Source organism: Canis aureus, chromosome 36, assembly GCF_053574225.1.
Source record: "Canis aureus isolate CA01 chromosome 36, VMU_Caureus_v.1.0, whole genome shotgun sequence".
Lineage (NCBI taxonomy): Eukaryota > Metazoa > Chordata > Mammalia > Carnivora > Canidae > Canis > Canis aureus.
Window position 1 is genome coordinate 5391228 of NC_135646.1, and position 26367 is coordinate 5417594.

Sequence of the window (26367 nt, forward strand, 5' to 3'; positions counted from 1 at the left end):
CCCCCCATCTCCAACGCTATCTCTTCTGTAGATCTGCCTCCTGATTTTGGCTGCCCCCCCCCTTTCCCCGCGCGCGCTCTCGGCGGGGGCTTGCGGCGGGACCCTCCTTCTCGCGGGTGGCGCGCGCCCTCTGCTGGTCGGATGAGGGTAAACCAGGGCCGGGTTTTGCCGCTAATCCCCGGACTGAGCCCGAAGGAACCTCAGGTGTCTCACCCGCCCGAGGTGGGGAGGACCCCGACGCTTCTAGGCTTCCTTTGGCCTTCAGAGAGGAGGGCAAAGGGGCACCCTAGCTCTGCCTCCTTCAGGAAGTCCTGGAAGTGGCTCAAATGGGTCATTCTGGCTGCCCCCCCCTTTGTAAAGATTTTATTTATTTGAGAGAGAGAGAAAAAACACGAATAGGGGGCAAGGGCAGAGGGAGAGGGACAAATCGGGAGCTCTACTCCATCCCAGGACCCTGGGATCATGACCTGGGCTGAAGGCAGATGCTTAATGGCCCGCCTTTTTCCTTAAAACCTGGAGGCCCTTCTGAATCTTGTGCCCACTGCAACCCTGGCCTTTATGCTCTCTTGGCGCCTTTTACAACAGCTGTTGGCAGGAAAACTGCCTTAAATGCATTCCCCTAGATGGACCAACACCTGGGCAGGTGCGTGAAGGGAATGCGGCAACTTTGGGCTGCACACCAAGGCAATCCCCTTCCCCATGGTCTTGGTGCTTCTTTCCCAAGGTTCCTGTAGGTTGAGGAGAGACCACCCTGGGCTCCCGCAGGAGGCTGACAAGATTCCACTGTGTCCTGTGGGCCAGAAGGGGACATGCAGGTGGAAGGCAGCACAATTAAGTGCAGGGAGGGTTGGGATGCTTTTCCCCAAGAGTGCTGTTGAAGTCATCAAGGTCCACCCAGGGAAAGAGTCTTTATTCTTTTTCATTTTATTTTCACTTAATTTTTTCCTGGTTTTCCAAATGACACAGAAATAGCATAGAAAATGGAAAATACAGAAGGACAAACATTATATGGTCTCATTCATTTAGGGAATATAAAAAAATAGTGAAAGGGAATAAAGGGGAAAGGAGAGAAAATGAGTGGGAAATATCAGAGAGGGAGACAGAACATGAGAGACTCCTAACTCTGGGAAACGAACAAGGGGTGGTGGAAAGGGAGGTGGGGGGAATGGGGTGACTGGGTGATGGGCACTGAGGGGGGCACTTGATGGGATGAGCACTGGGTGTTATGCTATGTATTGGCAAATTGAACTCCAGTAAAAAAAATAATAAATAATAATTTAAAAATAGAAAAAGAAAATGGAAAATACAGGCATGGGCAGCCCTGGTGGCTCAGCGGTTTGGCGCAAGCTTCAACTCAGGGCGTGGTCCTGGAAACCTGGGATCGAGTCCCACGACAGGCTCCCTGCATGGGGCCTGCTTCTCCCTCTGCCTGTGTCTCAGCTTCTCTCTCTCTGTGTCTCTCATGAATAAATAAATAAAATCTTTTAAAAAAAGGAAAGTACACACATAAGGCCTTCATTAAATATGAGTTGGATGAAGAGTGTAACGAAGCTGGGGGAAAACCACCTACAGCCCCATTACACAGAGATCACTATTCATATCTCTCTGCCATCATCTCTTTTCTTTTCACTATGCCTTTTAGAATTTAATGGTACCCTACTTTAGTCACCTAATGTTCGGGGGTGAGCATGTTCATATCACCATGCCCTATAGACCTCACATGGTGGAAGGGCGGGCTCATGTATTCTAAGGGATCATCCCCACATTGTGAGGGCCTTCGTGTGTTGGAGGGAGGTACAAAGGACCTCCTTACAGGGGGCAGGAAGCTGGGAGGGATAACAGATTCACCGGAGAGACAGAACCAGGATCCAAAAAGCTAAGAATTGAGGGCTAAATCTAACAAGGTGAAATTTTCCAGCACGGAGTGTGAGGCCCTGCTCTTAAATCATTAAATGAAAGGACAGGAGGTCAGAGTGCGAGATGTGGCAAGGCAGTGGTTCAGGAAAGCCTGTGTATAAATTAGTGGCTTCTCTTTTTAAAAAATTATTGATTTATTCATGAGAGACACAGAGAGAGAGAGAAGCAGAGACACAGGCAGAGGGAGAAGCAGGTTCCATGCAGGGAGCCCGATGTGGGACTCGATCCCAGGACCCAAGGACGTACCCCCCCTCCCAGCCAAAGGGGGATACTCAACCGCTGAGCCACCCAGGTGTCCCAAATTAGTGGCTTCTTAGCACAATATTAAGTGGGAGCCTGATGGGTGGGATGCAGAAAAACCATTGAGCTCTGAGGATGCAGTGACGGAGCTATGGCATCAAAGATGTAGGAAACGACTTGCTCTAGTGATGGTGCCCCCAGCATACTGGACACAGTGTTAGAGAACACTTCTGAGACGACACCAAATGGAGAACATACAGAGTGGTGGGCTCAGGAAATGCAAAGACAGAAAGCTGGAGAACCCACAACATGAGAGGTGGTCTGGAAATCACACTGAGGAAAGGGACACAAGACCTGTCCTCGATTACTCAACATCGCTGCCCATGGCAGAGGACCTGGCTGTGCACGATTGAGGGCAGTGTTGGGACATGTGGTAGGAAACTACAGGAAAACAGATCTGTCACTTTGATTTAAGGAAGCACCACTGTCAATACTCAGCAGCTCCTTCCTTGGTGGTTTGCGGAAGTGGGGGAGACAAGGTTACTTCTCCAACCTTGAGACTTTGTTTTTTTTAAGATTTTGTTCATTTATTCATGAGAGACACACAGAAAGAGGTAGAGGGAGAAGCAGGCTCCCTGTGGGGCAGCTGCTCAACCACTGAGCCTCCCAGGTGTCCCCAACCTTGAGACTCTTGAAGTCCTATGAATAAGGCAAGATTTCAGGTGCCTTTGGGCAGCGGAGGGGAGGTATCATTAGATTAGAGGATCTTCTTACCTATGAAATCATATCTTTAAAGCCCACCCTGCCCCTCTGTCTTTTCCTACACACAGAGCCAGTTTCAAAGCTACGATACAGGATTGGGAATCAGAAAACCGGAATTCCAGTCTCAGCATGGCAACTAACTTGCTATGTGACCTTTCATCTGCTTCTCCCTCTCCCTCTGTCCACACCCCCCATGCTCTGTCTCTCTCAAATAAAGCAATAAAATCTTAAAACAACAACAAAACAAAACACTTGCACATCCATTGTTCTGTTGGTCCCCTCTAAGGCCAGGGAGGAAGACAGGGCAGGGATTGCTTGACCCACTAGAAGGATAAATAAACCAAGGCCCAAGATGATAAGAGACTTGGCTAAAGTCTTAGTCTTGTTCTAGCACATGTGTCTTCTGGTTTCTCTCCTAAGCTTTTTCTCAGTGGTGAGTGGTTTCTCCATTGCCCTGAGTGGCCCTTGATCACCTTTTTTTGTAGGATCCATCCCACCCCTTGCCAGGATTACACAGACCTGTATCTCCTCCACTAATGTGTGTTCTATGTCACCAAGCTCCACTTGAAGATGGAATCAGAACCCCGACTAGCATGTGGCACAAAGACATCTGTGTCCTCAAGGCCTTATGCCTGCAGAGTCACAGGGCAATGATGCCACCTAGGGCACCAAGGCTTACAGAGCACTTGCCCACATGGTAGCTCAGGTGACCATAGATAGACATTGAAATGGGCTTCTACGCTGTACATTTTCTCAGACCTTTCCACTTTTCTGGCCTTCATCTTTTTTCAACCTGTCTTTAAAATCCATTTAATTTCAGCTTGTTCCTCAACCTGTCTATAACTCATATCAAGTAGACCTGCCGATAATAAAAATGAGCCTTACCCTTTCATTAAACCTGACTCTGCCAGGCTCTGCCCTATGCTAATACTTTTCATGTGATATCTCATTTGATGGGGCCACAGCCTTGCCAGGTGGGGATGGTTACCACCATGTTCAGATGAGGAAGCATAGGCTCAGAGAAGTCAGGTGGCTGGCCGAGCCTGTGACGCCCGCCACACACACCCCCCCGCCCCCGCCCAGCTCACATCCTCAGCATCACAGCAGATCCATTCCTGCTGGGCCCTCCTGGAGAGCCTCTTCTTCATGTGGCTGTGACCTGCTGCGTGCCCATTGCAGGTACAGTCTTGTCTAGTTGTCATAGCAGAAGGTGGTTGGTTATGAAGGGCAGATTGATGACTTGTCTTATGAGTGTCCTTGGTTAGGGCCTCCATCTGATAAAGAACAAATCAGAAACTGTAGTGTTACCCCCTTGTCTTTTGGAAGCCTTCACCTTCCTACCTGTGCTCCTACAAGCTGGAGTAGATCACTGTACTCTGGGGTGGGGCTGGGGGGTCTGACTGCACCTTGACTTTGGTGGCATTTCCTACCTCAGTTTTGTCAGTGGTATTTCTCCCTGACTCTCCTCTGTCTTGGAACGGTGGGTTTCATATGAGGAGACAAGTGACCCACTGTCCCATTGACTGTTACTTTCTCTATTTCTGAGAATTCTCTCACTGGATCCTGCCTGCTGTTTCTTTCTTTCCTTTCTTTGTAGACGAAGGCAACATAGTATGGGGGTGGAGGTAGGAGCAAGGGCTTTGGGGCTGGACTTCCCGGGCTTGGGTGCTGGCTCTGTCCCTTACCAGCTGTGTGACCTCAAGCACTTTACTGCTCTACTTTGTCCCTCAATGACCCTATCTGCAAGATGGATTTGATAATAACAGAATCTACCTTATTGGGCTGAAGGATTAAATTATTACATAAGTACCATGGTACATATATCAGTATTTTCTATTATTAAGCAGACCAATAAAACCACCTGAAACAAAGCAAGTAATTGCCTCTTCCTCCTCTAATGCCAATCAGATGCTCCCATCTGTCCCAGGAGGAACTTGAGTGGCCACATCTACTTTTCTAGGCCAGTCCAGACCTTGTCCTAGACCCAGCTGCTGAGCTTCACCAAGAACTGGCCTCTTGACTGGTGATGGGGCCACACTGCTGTCACATGGGGCAGCCTCCTATACCCAATGGATCTTCCATTTCTTCTTGGGGTAATACTGAATCTAGAATTATAGGATCTTAGCTAGTTACCAGCCTTGTGACTTTGGAAATATGTCTATACCATTTGGAGACTTTGTTTTACCTTCTGAAATGTGGACAATAGTAATGCTTACTTCTCATGGTCATTGTGTAGATTAAATAAGAATAATGTTAACAATATGGAGCGTCCGGGTGGCTCAGTCGTTTAAGTGTCTGACTCTCGATTTTGGCTCAGGTCACAATCTCAGGGTCATGAGATCGAGCCCCACTTTGGGCTCTGCATTCAGTGTGGAGTCTGCTTGAGATTCTCTCTCTCTCCCTCTACCCTTCCCCCTGCTCTTGCTGTCTCTAAAATAAATACATAAACATTTAAAAGAATAATACTAGCAATAGCACCTAACCTACTTTTCACACTTACTACTACCCAAATAATATCCTAATATTATTTCTCTCAATGTAGCCAACACAGCTAGCTCTTTCCCCAACCCCCACACTCCAAGATGCATGCTCCTTACTTTACATAGCAGAGTTATCATTGGGAAGTGATTGCCCAGCCAGGAACTAATTTTTCAACTCTCCTTGTATTTTGGTGGGAGCCATGTGACTTGTTTCTGCCAACAGAATATGAATGGAAATGATAGTGTGTGTTGCTTGCAGGCTTGAGCACTTAGAAATGTGCCTTCTCCTTACTCTCTTATTCCCTTTCTGCCACCTGGATTCGGAGGAGGACTATTCCTAAGAGGAGGCAGAGATACCGTATGGATGGATTCTGGTTCCTAAAACACCACATGAAAAGAAGTCACCATCAACATGCATTAGACTATTCCTTGAAATTTGCAGGATTTCTTGTTACAGCAAATAACATGACCATAACTGATATACAGATTGCATTGAATCTTTTTTCCCTTTTTTTCCTAAAGATTTTATTTATTTATTCATTAGAGACACAGAGAGAGAGACAGAGAGAGAGGCAGAGACCCAGGCAGAGGTCCTGGGACTCCAGGATCACGCCCTGGGCCAAAGGCAAGCACTAAACCACTGAGCTACCCAGGGATCCCCTGCATTGAATCTTTACAGCAATCCTCTGAAATAGACATTATTATTTCCCCCCACTTTATAGATGAGGAAACTAACGCATAGAAGGGTTAAGTCTGAAATCACACAGTGAAAAAGGGCAGAACAGAATCCGAACCCAGTCTCATTTCAGAAGCAGTGAGTTCTAACCACTAAGGATGTGAAAAAGCTTTATACACTAAAGCCTCCTAAAAATAATGAAGGACTAGTACTTACTGGACACTTATGTGCCAAGTGATATTTAAAGAGCTCTACATTCATTTAATCTTTATGACCCTCTGTAGTTGTTCTAGTATTATTCCCATTCTGTAGATGAGGAAAAATAAGGCACAGAATGTTAAAGAACATTCTTTAAGCAAGAACCATCTTGCTTGGGGTCGCAGTACTGCTAAATAGTAGAGATGTGATTCAAACCCTAGCAGCCCAGCTCACTCCTTTCCCCACCCCTTATTCCTTTATCATCTCTTGTGGAAGAATGAGCAGACTCTAAGATTCTGAGAGGCCCAGGAAGTGGCAGGACTATAACCTGTGCCCAAACTCCAGCCCAACCCCAGGACAGGTTCCAAATCCAGCTTTCACCATGGGTTCCAGACAAATAGAGTGAGAAATGCCTATCAGAAGTCTTGTGGCCAACTGTGACACTTGAATTGATCTCAAATGACATGATAGAGTAGAAGGAGCCCAAGTATACAGCTTTTGCCTACAAACCCAGCTTTTGCCTACTCTCCTTGGAACCAAGAAGGGTACTTACTCTCTCTGAGCCTCAGTGACCTAATCTGTAGAATGGAGATGCTGATTATACCCACCTTGTTGGTTTGCTCAAGGACAGAGCATATGCCTAAAGAGTAAAGTGCAGAGGGCTGCTTCCTAAGTATTATTCTCCCAGCATCAACCAGCTCAGAACAGAGACCTGTCCTGTGAACTCAAACCATCTCCCACCAGTCTAATCCTCCAACTCTACCTACCCCAAGTCTCCTTCCGTGAGTCAGAGCAGCTCCTTCCTTAAATTTCTGTGAGACTAGGGGAGGGGGAAATAGCTAAAGGAGGCTGGAAGCCCAGACCCTGAGCATGAGCATCAGGTTCCTTTTTCTGGAATAGGAGGACAAGTTGCTTAGCAACACAGCAGGAAGTTGTCAGGGAGGCTTCAGGGAATGCTGTCCTTTTTTATCCTGCAGTACAGAGATATCTGAGGTGACACTAGATGGGGAAATGAATGGGGAAAGTGGGGAAGGGTCTGAGGTCTGATAGCAACCTCTGGACCTCATCCTCCTCTCTTATGATCAACTTTCCAATACCCTTACCCTTTTCCCTTGGTTTTCTACCTTTGACACACAGGCAGAGAGACAAGTTCTGGATACACCTTGTATACACATCTGTGCAATGACCACATCTGTGACCATGTATCAAAAACTCAGGACCACCTTATATGTATTGCACTTTACAGTTTACAAAGCACATCCATAGACGTGATCTCACTGATACTTACAATAGCTTTTTAAATTCCTGTACGACAGGGGCACGGGGAGGTCTCAAGGTCTCACAGTGAGGAAATAGCAAGGCCCAGATTTGCTGAAATCTCAGCATATTTCCACTCCATGTTGAAGCATGGATGTTAGTACAGGTATTGGCACACATATGTGTGCATGCAATTCCATATCCTCACATTTTGAAGGTTTCATGCCTAGTGTCCTAAGATGCCCCCAGATGCACCTAGCCCCACTCCTGGTCACAAAGCAAGTACAATATAGAGGCAGGGTTCAGCTGTTCTTCCCTGATGGCAAGAGCCAGCCTGGGGCAAGGGCATCCTTAGAGTGTGGAATCCCAAAAGGGACCTGGCCTGCTGGCCCAAAAGCTTCAACTCAGGAATACTGCTGGGCTGGGCCTGGCTGACATAAGAGTCTACATGCCAGCAGCTGAAGCAAGTCCCTTGGCTGGCATTCCAGAAAGGTGCACATGGGTCCCACTGGACCCTTGCCTGCAGCAAGGAGTAAACACATATCACTGAGGCCATAGATAGCTCATGGGAGGTCCCCGTCTCCAGAGCTTCCTACTGCCTCAGGGGCCAGCAGAGCTAGTCTTGGCAGTGCTGGGCTCCATTCTGGACTCTGTTTTGGTCCCTTTTCCCTCTGTCAATATTTATTAATAGTGCTGGCTACCATAGGAATCGTTGTTACCCCAACAACAGTAATATTATCATTCTTGTTACAGTCATTTGGTAGATGCAACACATCTGAAATCCTTGTTTCTATCTGATAGGTGAGAAAACTGAAGTTCAGAGAGGTTGAATAACTTAGATCGATTAGTTAGTTAATGGTAGAATAGGGACTCAAACCTCTGATTCCTGGTATGTTGTTCTGTGTATCACATCACACTGCCTTTAAATGTTTGGGCAGAACAGGGAGGAGGGGTGGGGTGAAATGGGGAGGAGTTGCAAAGGAACATTTGGCCACTCCATCCTTTAACCTCAAATTGCACATGGCCAGGACTATGTAGGCCAATATGCTTCAGAACAGTAAATTTGAATAATTATTTTTATTAAGGGTTTTTTTTAAGATTTTATTTATTTATGAGAGAGAGAGAGAGAGAGGCAGAGACACAGGCAGAGAGAGAAGCAGGCTCCACGCCAGGAGCCCGACGTGGGACTCAATCCCAGGTCTCCAGGATCAGGCCCTGGGCTGAAGGCAGCACTTAACTGCTGAGCCACCCGGGCTGCCCTGTTTTACCCTTCTAACCTTCTCATCACTGTGACCGCTGAACATTCTACTAAAGGTCCTATTCAGTGCAATATGACAAGAAAAGATACATGCTATATGCAAATATTGGAAAGGAAGATATTAAAATGTCCTTGTTTGCAGAGGCTATGACTGCCTACCTAGAAAATCCAACAGAACCAACTGGAACACAATTAAAACTAATGAAGCTAGTATATCCAGTAACATACAAGATTAACATACAAAATCTTATGATTATTCTACAACTCTATAAAATTAAGGGAAAGAATTGGGAATAATAGGTTTACAACAGCAATAAAAATATGCTCCTAGGTAAACCTAATGAAAAACATAGGAACGACTAAATGAAGTACATGACAAATCTCCACTAAGAAACATGAAGGAAGACCTGAATAAATGGAACACTTAGCATGTTCCTGGGTAGAATGACTCAATATTGCAAAACATCAAACCTGTCCAAATTGGTCTAGAAAAGTAATATAGTCCCTGACAGACTTAGTTCTAAAGTTCTTCTGGACTATGTTTAAGAATAGCTTAGAGGGGGCTGCCTGGGTGGCTCAGCAGTTTAGCACTGCCTTGGGTCCAGGGCATGATCCTGGAGACCTGGGACCGAGTCCCACATTGGTCTCCCTGCATGGAGCCTGCTTCTCCTTCTGCCTGTGTCTCTGCTTCTCTCTCTCTCTCTCTCCTCTGTGTGTATTCTCATGAATAAATAAAAAAAAATAAAATCTTAAAAAAAAGAATAGCGTAGACAATTTTAGCAAAAGAACAATAAGCTTACTGCAAAGCTCCAGTTATTAAAGGTGTGGTTTGGCACAGAAATAGTTAAGTAAACCAATGGAACTGAGTAGAGCCTTGAAACAGACCCATGTATATGTGGGGATTTCATAAAAGATAAAGATCGCATTCACTGTAGGGAAAGGAAGACTTTTCAAAGGTTAGCACAACTTGTTATTCCTTTGGGGAAAAAATAGTTATATCTCTACTTCTCACTACATACAGAAATAAAGTCCAACATAGATAAAGAATAAAAGTATAATTGTATACTTACTGGCAACCAAAGACAAACATGGAAACTGTCACTATTTCACATTTAACTAAGTGCCAGGCACTGTGCTAGTTCTCCCTGTTTAAACAAAGGATATGAATAAGTTCATGTGAAGAGAAAATTTTCCCTAGGTTTTTTATTTAAATAAGGCATAATGGTCTCCTATGGCACTTATGCCATCGATAGAGGAGTGTTCTTTAAATAGTCTTTGAGGGATCCTTGTGAGTATGTATCCATGCTGCGTGTGTGTTCATGCACCAAACATGCTGCGTGGATACCTACACATGTTTGCTGTGCTAGATAGCTATCCAACTTTACTTGTCCAGCAAAGGACATTCTTAAATTCTTGGGATTTGGAAAGAGTTTGAGGAGAGGAAAGGGAGTGAAGAGATTTTGAAGATGTGTGAGAAAGAAGGAGGGCAGCGTTGGCCAGACACCATCCAGCTCCATTTTATCCTTCCTTCCTTCCTTCCTTCCTTCCTTCCTTCCTTCCTTCCTTCCTTCCTTCCTTCTTTTCTTCCTTCCTTTCTTCCTCCCATCTGTCCTTCCTTCTTCATTTCTTTCTCTGTGTCTTTTTTTTCATCATGATTTTCCTTCTTGTTTAGGTAATAATATTCATTATAAAAAACTAGGAAACTCAAGAAAATACTGAGATTAAAACTGATCATTTAAAATCCCACCACTCAAGGAGAGCAACTATTTAGTAAACATCTTAAAAGAGTCTATTGCTGCACATAAACACACAACACATACACCAATCATTCAGTGTAGACCTATTGACTGCATACTGCATACCCAGCCCTATGCTAGGTGCAGAGAATCCAGCAGTGAACAAGACAGACCTTCTATTGAGAGGATACAAAATAAATAAGCAACAAAAAATGATTGGGGGTGACAAATGCCAAGAAGACAATAAGTTAGGGGTATGTGAAGAAAGGTGGCTATGGGGCAGGCTGAGATGAATTCATCAGGATGAGGTGGCTATTTAAGCCAAGATCTGAATGATATGAAGAGGACAGCTATTTAAAGGTCTCTCTCTCTCTTACACAAATAGGACCATATGATATTGTTTTTAACCAGATATTTTCATTTTATCATGGTCATTTTTCATGTCAATAAACATAGATTGATGTATCATTTTTAATGATCCATAATATCCCAATGAATATTGATCTATACAATTTACTTAATCTCCTACTGTTACATCCATTTTTTTTATTATGATAAACAATGTTACGATAAGCACCCTTGTGTCGGGTCCTTTCTTTTTTTTTTAATTTATTTTTATTTTAATTTTTTTTTGGAGGGGGTCTTTTCCCACTTATTTCCTTAGGGCAAATTTCTGGAAATGTGAAGCAGGGTCAAAGAGCATGCTGCCTTTCACATTTTGATCCCTTGCCAAGTAGCCCTCCAAACAGACTGAACTAATATGTGCATGTGCATATATACATCAATATAAGAAAGTGCATGTCTCCTCATGTTTTTATCATGGTTGACATTTTCCATTTCTGAAATCCTCATCACTATAAGACATGCAATCTCCCATTACTATTTTTACTTGAGTTTCCTGGTCAATAGCTAAGTCTTTTTTTTTTTTTTTTGCAAAGTCTCTTTTTATGTGTTCATTGATTATTTACATTTTTGGTGTGAATGACATTTTCACAGTTTCGATTAATTTTCTACTGAAAATATATTCCATCAGCTTATCACTTGTCTTTCAATCTTACTTATGGTTTTTTTTTTCTATTTCTCTAACATTCAAGAGCTGAAATGGAGTCAGATGAATCAATCTTTTCCTTCAAGGTCTATGCCAAAAAAAATGTTCTCCCCCAACCCAAGATGCAGTAGTAACAATACTAATAAATAATCCTTGTTTTCTCTAAGTATTTTTATTCAATATTTGACCATTGCCATATATTAACTTCTACTTTCTAATTATGCAAACAATATACTAATACATTTTTATTGTAAAAATTAAACTCCACAGATAAGGTACATGTCCTCTAGACAAAATCAATCCCAGTTCTTCCGAGAAGTCATTTATAAGAGTGATGTATATCTTTCTCAAGCTTCTATTACACACACACACATAAACACACACAAATTAAGGGTTAGTTTTGTTTTGCTTTTGCATAAATTGTACTGTATATATTGTTTTTTACTGTATATGTTGTTATGCAACTGTTATTGATACTCCATGTTTTGTAGATCTTTCATCAGTACATCCATTCTTTTTAACTGAATAATGTAGTATTCAGTAATATGGCTGTATCAAAGTTTATTTAACCCCTAACATACTGGTGAATATTTAGATTGATTCTAATTTGTCGATCTCCAAGCAATAACATAACAAAAATATCTTTGTCATGTCTCTATGTGCACATATTCAAGTATTTCTCCAGGGTTGATACTAGAAGTCAGAACTCCTGAATAGAAAGGTATGTGCATTTAAATTTTTAGTAGGTACTTTTAAACTGTCTTCTCTTCTAAGTATTTTGTAGCTCTTTTTCTTTACATGAAAAGAAACAATCTGGAATTTATTTTGGGGTAAAGAATGAGGAAGGATTGACTTTTTTCTTCATATAAATGACTACCCACTTGTACAAAACCATATGCTGACCAATCCATCTTTCCCAATGGATTTGAAATGGTGTCTTTATCATATTTTAAATTCCCATGTATGCCAGAGTTTAGCTTTGGATTATCCATTCTATTTTATGATCTATTCCTATGTCAGTGCCATATATTTGAACTACCTTAGCTCTATAATACATTTAAATATCTAGTAGAGCAAACCCTCCATCATTACTCTTCTTTCTTATGTTTTTCTTGATATTCTGTTTTTCTGGGATCATACATATATTATTTTTTTTAAGGAGTAAAATGTAGAAAAATTATAATGGAATGGATGATAACCCCCTCCTACCTTTTAGGTGGTCATGTATAAAAATGCACACAGAGAAACTAGTTTTATGAATTATGGACTTGAAGCTAAATATCAATTACAAGAGACTGTGACCAAGAGGTATAAAGAAATGAGGGGAAGGGAGTGTTAAGAGAGGGGAGTAACTATTGTGGGCAATATCTCCAAGTAGAAAGAGACCTTAGGAGTAGCTAATTATTAAAGAAATAGTGGCAAAAATCCAGGGGGAAAAAACCCATGAAAGCCCAAACTAGATTGGGGGAATTTTAATCCAGAAACTAAGAGGTTAAACGTAAGCCAGAGGAAAGAAAAAACAAAAAATAGGGGTGGGGTTGCTGGAGTGAAAAATTAGCCATCCAGTCTGCAAGTGCAACAGAGAGACTGACTCCAAATCTCATCAATGTATTAAATTAAGGTCAACTAATGTATTGAATCCTGAGACTACCCCTGCAGTTTATCTATCTTGTATCTAATCTTTCATCGCTGGACTAAAACAATTTTCTACCCCACATTTACATGCCTTGCCTGTGTGGGTACAGATGACCTTCTTGTAGGATGTTTAGCAATGTGCTGAAAGGAAGGTAATGGTCTTAATGAAAGTCCTTAAAGTGTTAATGCCTGTTGTCTTGAGGCCATTCACAACAAATGTTGTTTATCATGTATAAAGGGATCAAGAGCACCACTTAAAGTGGGATGTGTAAAGATGGTCAGTCCTCCATATCTGGCTCTCAGCTGTCTTTGGTCATGGTGGCATGGTTGGAAGGGTTGCTGTGGCAGCCTCTGTTGTAGAAATCTTCCAGAGATGCCCATCTGGGTGCCTGAGGCACAGTCCCTGTAGGTAGAGGCCACAGGATGTCCCCTTGGATATTGCCAGATGCTCTGGTTGCTGGGCACTCTGTCTGGCAGGCAAAGCGATTACCATGACAACCAACACCCCCGCCCCCACGTCTGTGGGTTTTTTTTTTTTTTTTTTTTTTTTTTTTTTTTGCATTTCTTCTTTCCCATTAAGTACCAAGGTATTCCAGGGACAGGCAAGCATAGCTGTCAGGACAAAATGTCCTCTGCTCCAGGAAGAGGGGCCCGGAAGTAGGCAGTGGAGATGTGTACTTGTTACGTCTGAAGGAGCCTTCATCAGTATAAATGCATATATACCTGCTTTCTGGGTTAAAATGTGTGCCTTTGGTTGTATATCCATGCAACAAATGGTCAAATCACTGTTTATCCATACATTTGCTTTCCTGCTCCCCTCCCCTCTCTGCTGCTCCTGCGCTGGGAGAGTCACCCATTTGCCAGGGGAAGTGCTGAGTCATGGCTCTAGCTGGGTTTCTGTCTCCTATTCTCCATCTCCATTCTTTCCTCAGTCCACTCCTCACCCAGGCTGGACTCTCTGTAGAGCTCTGAGCCCTCTTCACCACTTCCCTTCTCAGCCTGGAGGCACTTTCCTGAGGTTCACTTCTGGTCAGTAAAGAGAAGGCACTTTACTCTGTTTCTGCACTTTCTCCGTTCTCACCTTGCCTTCTCAAAAGACTGAGCTTTTCTCCATGTGACCACCCCTCCCTTAGAAAACAGGAGTCTGACCAGGTTTGACCCAGGAGGCTAATTCTTCCATGTATTCATGCTGATCCTCCTCCAGTTGCTTACCCCCTAATCGGATTATGGCAGTGTCTCATGCCTTGGGGCAAGGCAAGGAAAGTGAGATTTAATTTGACACCACGCGCTGAGGCTTTTTTACATTCTGTCTCCAAGTGCCAGACCACAGGTTCCAGGAGGTGTGTGTGTGTGTGTGTGTGTGTGTGTGTGTGTGTGTGTAGTAAAGGGAGGATGCTGTGCCTATGGGTTCAGAGGCAGTACCTAGTGATCTCTCCAAGAGCAGGATGTTTGGGGGTCTCGGTAGTCTCTCTTTCCCTCCCACTTCAGACTTTTAACGCAGAAGTTCCAATTAAGTAATCTTGCTAACTAGTTCCAAATAAGGCAGATAAGGATTGTTTCCTCCGCTAGAGTGGGGAGAGTGGAAAGGTGGCCCCGCCCGCTCAGTCTGGTTGCTATGGCGACAGCCGCGGGGTGACCCAAGTGCTCCTCCCTCCCTCCTCCCAAACCCAGAAAGATGACGGCACCGCGCTGACTGCGCCAAATTCCAGCCAATGGGCGGCTGCTCCCGCCTTCCCTTCCGCCAGCTCTCCCCCTCCTCCCCCCCGGGAATTCGATTCACAAATCTGGACTAGGGATTTCCGGCTCCAGGCCGGGTGCAAGGGCGCTGGGCCGAGGCCGGGGTAGAGTCACGGTCTGTCCGCTTAGGAGGGCAAATGGAAGCCGGCATCCTTGGGTTCTCGGGCGAGACTCCTGTAACTCGCCATCAGAAGAGATCACAACCTACTCCCAAATTATCCAGAAAATCTAGTTGAAGCCGAGTCTGCAACACCTCCTGCCCCTGCAAGCCCCCACCCCGCCCGAGCGCGCCGATCAGCACCACGGACAGCGAACCCAGGCCTAGTCTTTCAGGGCCTCTCCGGGTTCTGACTCCTGATCCTCGAGGTCTGGGCGACGACCAGGGTCAGAGACGCCAGCGCTCTACTGGAGCCAGGCCTCCTTGGGCCAACGAAACTGAATGGGACGCTTAGCCACGTGGCTAAGAAGGCAATGGGACAGGAATCTTAGGCTAAAGAGCTTATTTCTCTTCTTTCAACCCCAGAGAGTGGCTCCTGTCTTCCAGGCTGCCTTAAGCAGGGATGGACTTCCCAAGGCTATCCTGGGTGGGCGTGTGACTGAAACGGCCTTGAAACAACCCAGTGGGCTGGAGGAGGGGTGTGGAGCTGAGTGTGACAGTCAGGTCCTACCTGAGAGTGGTGAGCACAGGCTTAGTCAGGCCTGACTAGACTCTAGACAGTATATGTAGTGGGGAGAGGTGGAGGAGGAAGAGAAAAGCAGCAATCATCACTAGCTAGTTCTACTTCAATAGACTACTTTGTAAAGGGTACAACTTTTGCTGTCCTCATCATTTAATCCCTAAATAGCCTGGGCATTAATGAAGAGCTAGGTGAGACAAGATGGAGGCATAGTGTGCGAGGGGATTCAGCTTTGTCACCAGGCCTCAATCTTTAGCTACTTTACTCTCTGTAAGATGGAAGCCAGTGTGGGGGCGGGGGGTGGGGGAGAATAGCAGTTCTCAGGGACCTTCCCCACCTTCCCCACTAGGCCCGTGGGGGTCATCCTGCCCTGTCTGTGACAGTTTCACTCCCAATCCCACTCCCTCCCTCCTGGGGCCCAAAGAAAGGCCGGCGCAAAACCATCTGCAGGCGCTTCCAGCGCTTTATAGTTCTCTCCGGGACAGACGGACAGACAGACAGTGCAGCCCGCGCCGTCGGCCCGCATCATTGGCACCTTGGACACGGCACCAGGCCCAACCCAGTCCCTGGTGCCCTCCCGGGAGGATTCCGGTCCGGCCTCAAATCAGCACCTCAGACAGCTCCCGGCCCAACACCCACCCCTCCCCCCTCCCTCTGGAAACAACCAAATAAATTAAAAGGGGGAGGAACAAAAACACCTAAGGATAAGGAAGAGGGGCACCCCCTCCCCCAGAGTAAAAAGAGTTTGTGTCTCTCCCGCCCTTCCTCTGAGGCTCCGCCGCCGCCGGGGTGGCCTCCTAGGTTGATTTGGCTCCCAAACCTCAGCCTCCTGAAGCCGGCATCTCCCTCCCCCCCCAACTCCCGGCATGCAACACGTTGGAAAAAGGTAGAGAGAGGAGGTGGGGGTGGGGCGAAGGACCATCCTGGTGGTTTTTCTGGCTCCTGGGGCTGCAGTTTCTCCCCGCACCTCAGTCAGTCCAAATCAAGAATTAATATTCCCTTCGGTCTGGGAAGGAGGATTGGCGGGGGGGCGGGGGGCTTAGTCGGGGGAAGAAATGCAAGCTGACATAGGTGGGGGGGGTGGGGAGGTAAGCAGACAGGAGGGAAGATGGTGACACATGCCAGGAGCAGGGAAAAGGGAACAAGAAGGGGAGGAGGGGACACAGGTGCCGAAAGAGAAAGGGGGGCAATAATAGTCAGGTAGGGGGTAAGATGGAGACGGAAATACACACCCAAGGTATAGGAAAATGGAACGGCAGAGAGGGAGATGGGAAGGCAGACAGGGAGGAAGACGGAGATACAGGAAGGAGGCGAGGAAATGGCCAAAACCGAGGGAGATGGACTTGCGGACACACACGCAAGGGAAGGAGGAGACCCGGGTAGAATTGGAGAGATGGGGGCACAGGCAGACAGGGTGAGGCTGGGGGTCCCCCTTCCGCGGTCATCCCCCCACCCCCACCCTATGCCCAGCAAATCCAGAGCCGCGGCCTCTGGCGTCCTGGCCTCCACCTTCCCCTGCGGGACAGGGGCGGCTCCTCCTCCGGCCACGGCGCGGAGCGGCGGCAACAGCGGCGGCGGCTTGATGGTCCCGGGGGCTCCGAGTGCGTGTCGGGGTCTGGGGTGGGGGGGCGGGCGCGGCCCTTGGGAATCCCTAGCGGTCCAGGTTCATAGTCCAGTGCTTGGCTCCGGTCGCGCAGCTGTCCCTGGCGGCCGAGGCGGCGGCGGGGGCCGCGGGCGCGCCCCCGCTGGGTGGACCCCCGGCGCCGGCGGCGGCCTCGCCCTCGTTCTTGAGGTCTTGAAAGACCTGCGTGAAGAAGTGGGGGTCGGCGTTGAGCCGCAGCATCTGGGGGCTGAGCCGCTGGATGAGGCGCAGGCAGCGTTGCCAGAAGCGCTCCTTGTCGGGCTCCACGAGGAAGGGCTTGAGCGGGTAGGAGATCTCGTTGCCCATGTAGGAGTAGGCGAGGTAGAGGCAGGTGAGGAAGGCGGCCTGCAGCTCGGCGGCCGACGCCAGCTCATCCCCGCGCAGCGACTCGCGGCACAGCAGGTACACGAACACCAGGTTGGCGGGCGTAATGAAGGCCTGGTCTTGCCAGCCCTGCAGCAGCAGTGAGCGGTCCACTCCGCGGAACCAGCCCACCAGCTCGCCCGGGCTCAGCTCCTTGAGGCGGTAGCAGCGGCGGCACACGAAGTCGCCCAGGCAGCGCAGCAGCTCGCCGGTGGACGCCTGCACGATGACCCGCCGCGGCGAGCCCCCGGGCACCGGCGGGGCCGCCTGCGGGGCCGGGGGTGGCGGCGGCGGCGGCTTGCCCCCGCCCGAACCCGGCGGCGGGGCGGCCGCGCTGCCCCCCGACGGCGGCTCGCAGGTGGCTGCGGCCGCGGGCACGGTGGGCACCGGCACCGCCAGGGGCTTGGTGGCGCCGCCGCCGTCGGGGGGGTCCCGGCCCTTGCGGAGAAGGTTCTCGCGATTGCGTTGCTGGACCAGGGGGTCGGGGCCAGTGGACGCCGGCTTGGGCGTCACCTTCTTGCTGCCTTTCTTCTTCTTGGCAGACGCGGCCACCAGGCGCTTCCAGGTAAGCGCCGAGATGAGCACGGACGGCCGCTTGAGTCGGCTCTCGCCTTTGCCGCCCTTGCCTGCTGGCGGCGCCCCGTAGCCCCCCAGCGCCTCGTCCCCCACGGGCGGCGCTTTCTTCTTCTCTTCGGGCAGCCCGCCGGGCCTCCGGCCCTTGGCCGAGGAGGCGGGGGAAAGAGACAGCACCGTGCCCATCCTGCAGAGCGGGGCCGGCGCCCGGGCCCCGGTGGGAACCGCGGGCGGCGCCGCTGTCGCCGCCGCCGCTGCTGCAGCCCCCGGAGACCCGGCGGTGGGGGGCCTAGCCCCGGCCCGGGCGCGGGAACGGGCAGGGGAAGGCGGTTGCTGGGCTGCTCCGCGGCGGTAGCTCCGAGTCCGAGCTGCGCCAGCTGCAGCGTCAGCCCCACCCCTTGGGCCCCGGCTTTAGCCGCGCCGCGCCCCGCCCCACGCAGCCAATCCTCGCCCGAGCTGCGCTCCCGACTGGCAGCTCCCCTGGCCAATAGGAGCTCGCACTCCGATCTCGAGTCCCGCCCCCACCCCCACCCTCGGTCTCTGGTCCTCTGCCCTCACCAGAAAGGGGAAAGGAGGAGGAGGTGGCCCTGGCTCGAAGGGCCTCCTCAGGGTCAGCGCTGGGGAGAGGGGTCTGGCTGGGCCCCTCCTTCTCACCGTCACCCCCCAAGTCCTAAGGCCCTGGGTCGGCTTGTTTTGATGTCCTGGATCGCGAGAGAAGCAGAGGAGCCGTGGGAACAGCCTCCCCCCCTTTTCATTATGTGTTGAGGGCCGCGGGGCAGCGAGTGCCTTCACCGGGGCGCCCCAGCACCTGCTGGGCCCAGCTGCTCTGGCTTCTCACGTCTGGTCACAGGTCGATTAGCTCAGCTCTCCTCGCCTCCCTTCATCCCGTGCGGCCTCCCGCATGGTGCTTGTGGGTGGGGGAGTGCCGCAGGTGTATCCTTGCTCTACCTGGGATGGGGTGCTGGCGGGCCGGACCCTCCTGCAGGTCACAAACCCCCTCCTTGGGGGCCTTTGCTCTGGGGGCCGCAAGACCCTCAGATATATGCCTGGCTCTGCCGTTGCCGCAGGCCTGATTCTCTGCAGCTGAAGCTGCGGGGAGAGGCCCTAGGCTCGGGTCCTTGGGTGGCTCCTCTTGTGCTCTTCTTCCCCGCCAACACACCCTGGTCCCACACTCAGGGTAAGTGACGAATGATTGGCTCCCGGGGAAGCGCTGGAAATTGAATGGGTTGGTCTCCTCAGGCTCGTTGATCTGTGCGGAGGGAGGCCCAAGAGGGTTGGCTCAGCCTCCAACCCAGGCCTGGGTCCCAGTCAAGGTGGGTTTTCATTGTTAAATTCTTCCTGCCATTCCGACCCCAGCTGCCCCCACTCCCAGCTGCAAGCTATTAGGCTAGGGCCTGCCCGTTCCTCTGTTCCCTCCTCAGCACCCACAAGGCCTCTGTGCTCTGGGCCTTACCTGCAGGCCCTGAGCCCAGCTGCTTCTGGGACTATTCTATCTGCCTTATAGGACAGTGTCCACCCTCCTCCAGCCCTGCTCCCTGTAGCTCCCCAACACAGAAGTCTTCCAAGCTTCATAAGTGGGCCTTGGAGGTGGGTATGGTGGGGAGAAAAGCCTCTGCTATGAATTCAGCCAAACCCACAGAATTGTCACCTCCATGTTCCTCACAGACCACCAGAATGACTTCGGAGGATTGCTGCCTGTCGGTCTGTGTGCAAGCATAGGTGTGGGTGTGGTTCCTTACACTCTCGCTGTTCCAGAATCCCCTTAGGCTGCAGCTTCAGCCACCAGAGGCACCAGCTTTTCTCAGCGCTCTCACAGCCTCTGCTCACTCACACCCTCCCGGAGGCCTGTGGTCTGGTTGTCTTGATTCCCTCTCTCTTTACCACGCTACATGTGCAGACTTGTCCCCCATTCCTGACTCAGCACCCAATATGCGCTCAGCAGGGTCTCTCCTGTTCCCTGAGATCTGATCAGTATTCCCCTGCAGCCCAAGCTGACCTATCCCACCTCTCCTTCTCTCCCTAGTTGAAAAAAAAAAAAAAAAAAAAAACAACCCACAAATGTTCCCTCTATTCAGCTCCTGTAATTGGTCCCACTTCCTCCTACAAGGTCTTCTGAGTCAGCCTTTATCTGACACCCAAGGAACCGTAGGCTTCCAGTAGTTACGGACAGGCCCCACAGAGACGAGTTGCCCTAGCAGAAACACGTGGATTTGAATAGGCACGTGGGTCCTCCCAGCTCTACTCCAGGGAGTCCCTCATTGACGTAAGGCCTATTACTGGTGTCATGCAGAATGATCTATCTGTGCAGCACCCACAGATGTCACCACCAAGGTACCCCCACTCCAGGCTCAGTTGTGGCTCGTGGTATCCTCTGGGTCAGAATCCAGAATCCTCTTCCTTGCTTCAGGGTCCCCAAAATGGGTGCCTTAAAAGGTCTTACTCCCCTTCTCATTCTTCACCTTGCCCCGCCTCAGACCCTCTTTCTCAGGTCACCCTTTCCACCTCGTACTTTGGTTATCCCTCTTGAATCACTGAGCTCCTACCACTGGGCCAGCACTCTTTCTCAAACCACTACCTTGCCGCCTCTGTCAAACTCTTGAAAATCCACCTCCTCCGAGAAGCCTTTTTGGACTGACTGCAAGGGATCTAGTGCTCTTGCTGATATCAGTCTTTCCCACCTCTTTCCCCAACACCGCTGCTACATAACAACTTGTTTCAGGGCCGGGCTCTGACTCCTGAGTCAAAGATGTGCAAAATGAACATGGATGGAATTTTCAAAGGAAGCAGACAAAACAGATCCATTAAAAAAAGAAAACCCAGCATTTCTGTTTTTTATTTATTCATTCATAAGAGACACACAGAGGCAGAGACACAAAGCAGAAGGAGAAGCAGGCTGTCCGTGGGAGGCCTGATGCAGGACTTGATCCCAGGACTCTGGGACCATGCCCTGAGCCGAAGGCAGATGCTCAACCACTGAGCCACCCAGGTGTCCCAACAGCATTTCTGTTATTTAAAAAAAAAAAAAAAAATTAATGGAGTCGAGAGGGAGCTTATGTCTCGCTTCTAGTTGGGCTGTGTGTAGGGTCTATATTCTATGATTTATTTTATTTTATTTTTTTAATTTATGATAGTCACAGAGAGAGAGAGAGAGAGAGGCAGAGGGAGAAGCAGGCTCCATGCAGGGAGCCTGACGCGGGACTCGATCCCGGGTCTCCAGGATCGCGCCCTGGGCCAAAGGCAGGCACCAAACCGCTGCGCCACCCAGGGATCCCTATATTCTATGATTGATTCATTTATCTGTAGTAGTATTTGTAGGTCACTTCTCGTCTGTCCATTTCTCATGGATGTGTGAGCTCCTCCTGGACAGTGCTGGCTGTATGAGACTCCTGTAGCTGAGAACCCACTCCCCCACCTCCTGACCCCGCACCAGGCTCCTTATCTGTCTCCATCACTTCATAGGTTACCTAGAACACCGCCCTGTCCAGATAAATGGTTATTCCTGAAGGCTCTTTAAAGGCAAGAACTTCGGGCCTAGACCAAGAATTGGAAAGCGCAGACCAAGTTATTAGCCTGTGGAGGAGCACAGCCTTACTGATGAGGATCACCACCAATTTCACCGAAGATATGAGCCCTTCACTGACCCGCTCTGGGAAGATGAGCCCCATCTCTAAGGGAATATCTCCGGGCAGTGCTCCTCAGACTCTTCAGCCCCTTGGCTGTTTTTATCTCCTTGTCGGAGAGGCCATAGTCTAGGAAGCAAGAGGTAGAGTTCCAGTCCTTTGAACTCTCTGGGCCTCCTTCTCTTCATATTAAAATGCAGGGATTCCATATATTTTACTTATTATTGGACAAAATGAATATTAAAGAAATCAGATACCATCTTGAGGACTGGACTTAAAAAACGATTCCTAGAGCCGATTCCAATTCTACAATTCTGACTCTAAATAAAACCCATCCTGTAAGTCGGTTTCATTTCCTAGCTCCAGCCCTGTCTGCTTCTCCGTACGGTGTTTCTGCCCGATGGGCTCAGTCTTTGCGCGCACACAGCATCTGAGAGGCGGGCACTTCTGCAGTTCAGCCCAGGAAACTAAGGGGAGGGTGCTCAGGCTCACAGTAATGTAAATCTCCCAAGGTGTCCCAGGCTTTAGTGGGGCCCCTGAAAAGTTCTGAAATGACAAAGGCCAGGATGCCAGGGTGCCTGAAAAGCTCTGAAATGACAAAGGCCAGGATGCCAGGGTGATTCAGGGACTCCCCAGTAAACATGAAGGCCGGAGGCCCCAGAACTTAAGGTCATTGTGTCTGTCCTATGTCTCTAAGGGGCCCCTACAGAGGCTGATGACAAGGAAGGTTCTTAAAATAGCTAGAGGGGAGGAGACTCAGCCTGGGGATCTGACAGCCTGGATTTTGCTGCCCCCAACCCCATCACTGGTCCAGTATCCCCTCCCCGGGGTCTCAGCTCCTGAGGTGTGCAAAGGTAGAGGCTATGTACTCGCCCAGCCGTGTCCTTCCCTCTCCCGAAGACGTTGGCCCAGGAAAGCTAGGGTGGAAGGGAGTAAGGCCCCAAGAGGCAGTGGAAGGAGAAGCCTTCCCCAGGAAACAGTAGGGGGTGGGCAAAGGGGATGGGCAGAGAGAAGAGGTGAACCTGACAAAGGTTAGGTGCTGCCAGTTATCAAGAGGAAGACCCCACACTCTCACATCCTTCTCACTCCCACAGGCCCGTTGCTAGAAGGACTGAACGGAGGAGGCCAAAGAGGGGTTTATTCTTTAGTAGGAGAAGAGAATGGGGTTGGAAAGCACGGATGAGGAAGTGTCCTGGGGCAGGGAGAGAAGGGACTGATGCTCACATGCCAGAGGCCCGGGATTAGGGGTCAGAGGAGGATGATGATGTGCTGGGGGCTCCTTTTCCTTGCCATGGGCTCGGATTCCTTCCTTCATAAAGCCTTGTCTCCCTTTCAGGTTACCAAGGCCAGCCCTTCTCATCCTCACCCCTGGATCTTCTCTCCCCAGCTCCCCAGCTCCTGACTTCACCTCCTGAGCACAGCACTCTCTGCCCCATCCTTCCAGCTTCCTCTAGTAGCTGTATTTCTGAGTCACCTTGTCCTGCCTCCACCTAGCCCTCTTTCCCCTCCTCCCTTTCTGTACCCACCCCAAGCATCAGCCCCCACTCTGTCTCTTCCCTGCCCCTGCTGGCACCCAGCATAGCACTCCAGATGTAGGAGCAGATCAAGAAGGGCGGGGGTGGTGGCTGTTGCTTTTCTGGGATATTCTTAGCCTGTCTGGGGGCAGGAGCTGGAATCAGTGTTTCCATCTCAACCAGGCAGGTGGCTGCAGGGAAGCTGCTGCTCTAACTGGGTCTTCATCTCATTCCCTGTCCCTTTCCCTGTCCTTCTATGTCTCAGTTCCACTCTGTGAGCACAGACTCCTGTGCCCTGAGGTAGGGAGTTCCCTCCACCCTGGCCTAGCCCCAGTGAGGTCTTAAAACCCTGCTCTTGAAGACTCTTGGGGGGAAAAGGGCTTAGAGAACTCAAGCGCAGATGTTCCCTGGATCCACACACAGCCTTTGTCTCTCTGCCCCAAGTTGGGCTTTCTCTGCCCCAAGAAACCCTGCTTAGCACTTGGTCCATAGACTCTAGTCATGACCATGAGAGCCTTTCTTATCTCAAAATACAGGAATCATTCAGGGGCCCTGGCGTTCTAGGAGCTGTCTCTTGAGAGTCAGAGCCCTTGGGGTCCAGGCCTCCTTTGGGGCTTGAATAAGGGACTCACTGGCCAGATTCCTTTGCTAACAGAGGGAAGAGCCAAGAAGAGATCTGACTCATTCATAAATAGCACAGAATATATTTGTCCCCTTAAAAGAGACAGACAGTGTAGGGGGTCCTATGTGGGGTCTAGAGTCATGCAGATCTAGGTTCAAAAACAGCCCCACCACTTACAAGCTGGGAGATAGGGGACATCTTCTTAATTCTCCTTAAGTCTATAAAAGTAGACCACCACAGGGTCATTGTGAGATTTTTCTGAATCTCCCAATGCTCGTATAGGACATGGGCATGGTGCTTGGTTTTCATAAAATGCAGGTTATTACAAATTACATTGTCACCACTATTTTTACGGAGCAGGAGAGGTTTGACCTGTACCCTTACCATGTGTTTTGTTTTGTCTTGTTTTCTCATCAGCACACTCTTCAGTAAAGCCTGGACACAACCATCATTTCTTTTGGTTTGGTTGAGACCTAAATTTATAGCCGTCCTTTCTTTTTGGCTATTGTCCTGGCAGTTACTCCTACTCAGACCATCCCTGGGGGGTTGGTTTGACTCCTGAGGTGACCAAGACCTGACACCATACCAGGTGCTGGTCCTCTTCTCTGGTCCAGTGGGGGCCTCATTAATTTTGTGAACCTCTGTGTACCTGCTATGTGCCGGGCACCATCCTGGCCCCATGTCTGACTTTGTTTTCCGGGGGCATTCTCTGGCTGTACCCTGCTGTCTCTTCGAAGCTCCAGAGACTCTATGTAGCGTCAGTTCCAGTTTTCAAGGGCTTTGAGAAAGTGTTCTGCAGAGTTATAAAACCCATATTAGAAAATACTGCTTCAGAAATTGCAGCCTATGAGGTACTGGGCTAGGTGCTGGGACCAGGACCAAATGTGAGGCAGAGCTTCAGCCTTCAAAGAACACACAACAGAGATGATGGAGACATGAGCAATAATAGTAGTAAATTGACCAGTGTCTTCTGATCGGCTCTGGAGGACAGGATTGGACGATTTGGCTAATCCTGCCCATCCCCCTGCACCTTCTACCGTTGTTGCTAATCCATCTCCAGCTTGTCCTGAATTCTCAAGGGTAAGCAACTACTGGCAGGGAGTTAAAATCAAGTTACCTAAGGTCCAGTACCTCTCCCTCGTGTTGGGTCCTCTCCAGTCATGGCCTTCCCTGTCTCACCCCAAGCTGGGGTGACGATCACCGCCTTTTGAGACAGAGCCGGGCCTCAGCAACTCTCTGATCGCAATGACAAATTACTGCCCTCTGAGCAGGAGAGTTAATGAGTTACTGCATGCATGAGGAGCCCCAGTGGGCCTGCTAACTGGCCCAACATCTTAGGAGCCACTTCTGTTTATCTCCCATTTGTCTAGGATTAGGGGCAGGTGGGGGATGGGCTTCGAAACAGGTTCGTTAATTTACACTTTCTTTTCCCTGATCTCAAAATATAAGGATAATCCTTTATTTTTACCTCCTCTGAGTAAAAAGGCAATTTTTAAAAAAGATTTATTTATTCGTGAGAAACAGAGGCAAAGACACAGGCAGAGGGAGAAGCAGGCTCCCTGTGGGGAGCCAGATGTGGGACTCAATCTCAGGACCCCCGGGTCACGACCTGAGCTGAAGGCAGATGCTCAACCACTGAGCCCGTGGGGTGCCCTTAAAAAGGCAATTCTAATGTTATAAGCTAGAGCCCCACATATATTCACTTTTGATTTTGAGTGGGGAGCAGAGTAAGAAGGTTGTCCCCTAGATTAATTAATTAGCTATTCCTAAACTACTCTGCTCAGCAGAACCACCGGGGGGAACTTTGTAAAAATACAATTTCCATAGGTCTATGTCAGACCTATGGAATCCTAATTTCTTCAGGTGAACTTAAGGTGGCATCACTATCAGAAATTATTAAGAGATAGAAGAAAATTCTGGGAGATGACTAGGTCCCACCTGTTCTTTCTGTTTTGCTCCACTATGGTTGCTGCTGGCCATGCATTCTCTGGTAAAATAATAATAGTAATAGTAATAATAATAATAACACCCTTGTTTACCTTTGGGAAACCCCTTCTTCCATACTCCCAATCCATGTGGTTTTTACCTGCCTAAATTCAACACAGACCTGACCAGCTGCTGTCCTGGTCACAGTGGATGAGGGATGGGCTGGTGACCCAAGCCAGTCCAATGAGACTCAATTCTTGCAGTTTTTCTAGAACTACTGGGAATGAGGTGCCTTTTTCCCCCTCTAAGGTTGCTAAACTGGTGTGATGAAAGCCTTAAGATGTTGGCCTCCACATGGAGAGAGGTCATCTGAATGAAATCACAGGGAAAGAGTCAGCGGATAGAGGGAGACATTCCTGGTATGGTTCTAGCTGCTGGATCCAGCTGGGCCTGATACAGGCATGTAATCCAGTAAATGCCCCTCCT

The 26367-nt window shown here is 49.0% G+C and overlaps 1 protein-coding gene and 1 long non-coding RNA gene across 4 annotated transcripts in view; both read right to left on the reverse strand.

Moving 5' to 3' along the window:
* Positions 1–16066: 16066 nt before the first annotated feature.
* On the reverse strand, positions 16067–18590 carry CDK5R2 (cyclin dependent kinase 5 regulatory subunit 2). The gene has a single exon (XM_077885687.1). It carries the CDS (start codon positions 18383–18385, stop codon positions 17273–17275), a length of 1113 nt encoding a protein of 370 aa, XP_077741813.1. The 5' UTR covers positions 18386–18590; the 3' UTR covers positions 16067–17272.
* Positions 18591–21000: 2410 nt separating this feature from the next.
* LOC144305816 (uncharacterized) overlaps positions 21001–26367 on the reverse strand; it is a 37335-nt gene continuing 31968 nt past the window's right edge. Inside the window, exons 2-4 of one of the 3 annotated variants that reach the window (XR_013372847.1) lie at positions 24605–24748; positions 21841–21948; positions 21001–21202 (exon numbers count right to left, since the gene is read on the reverse strand). This is a non-coding gene — a long non-coding RNA (uncharacterized LOC144305816). Of the gene's footprint in view, positions 21203–21840; positions 21949–24339; positions 24749–26367 lie in introns of all 3 variants that reach the window. The other 2 variants (XR_013372849.1, XR_013372848.1) reach the window with 2 other exon arrangements.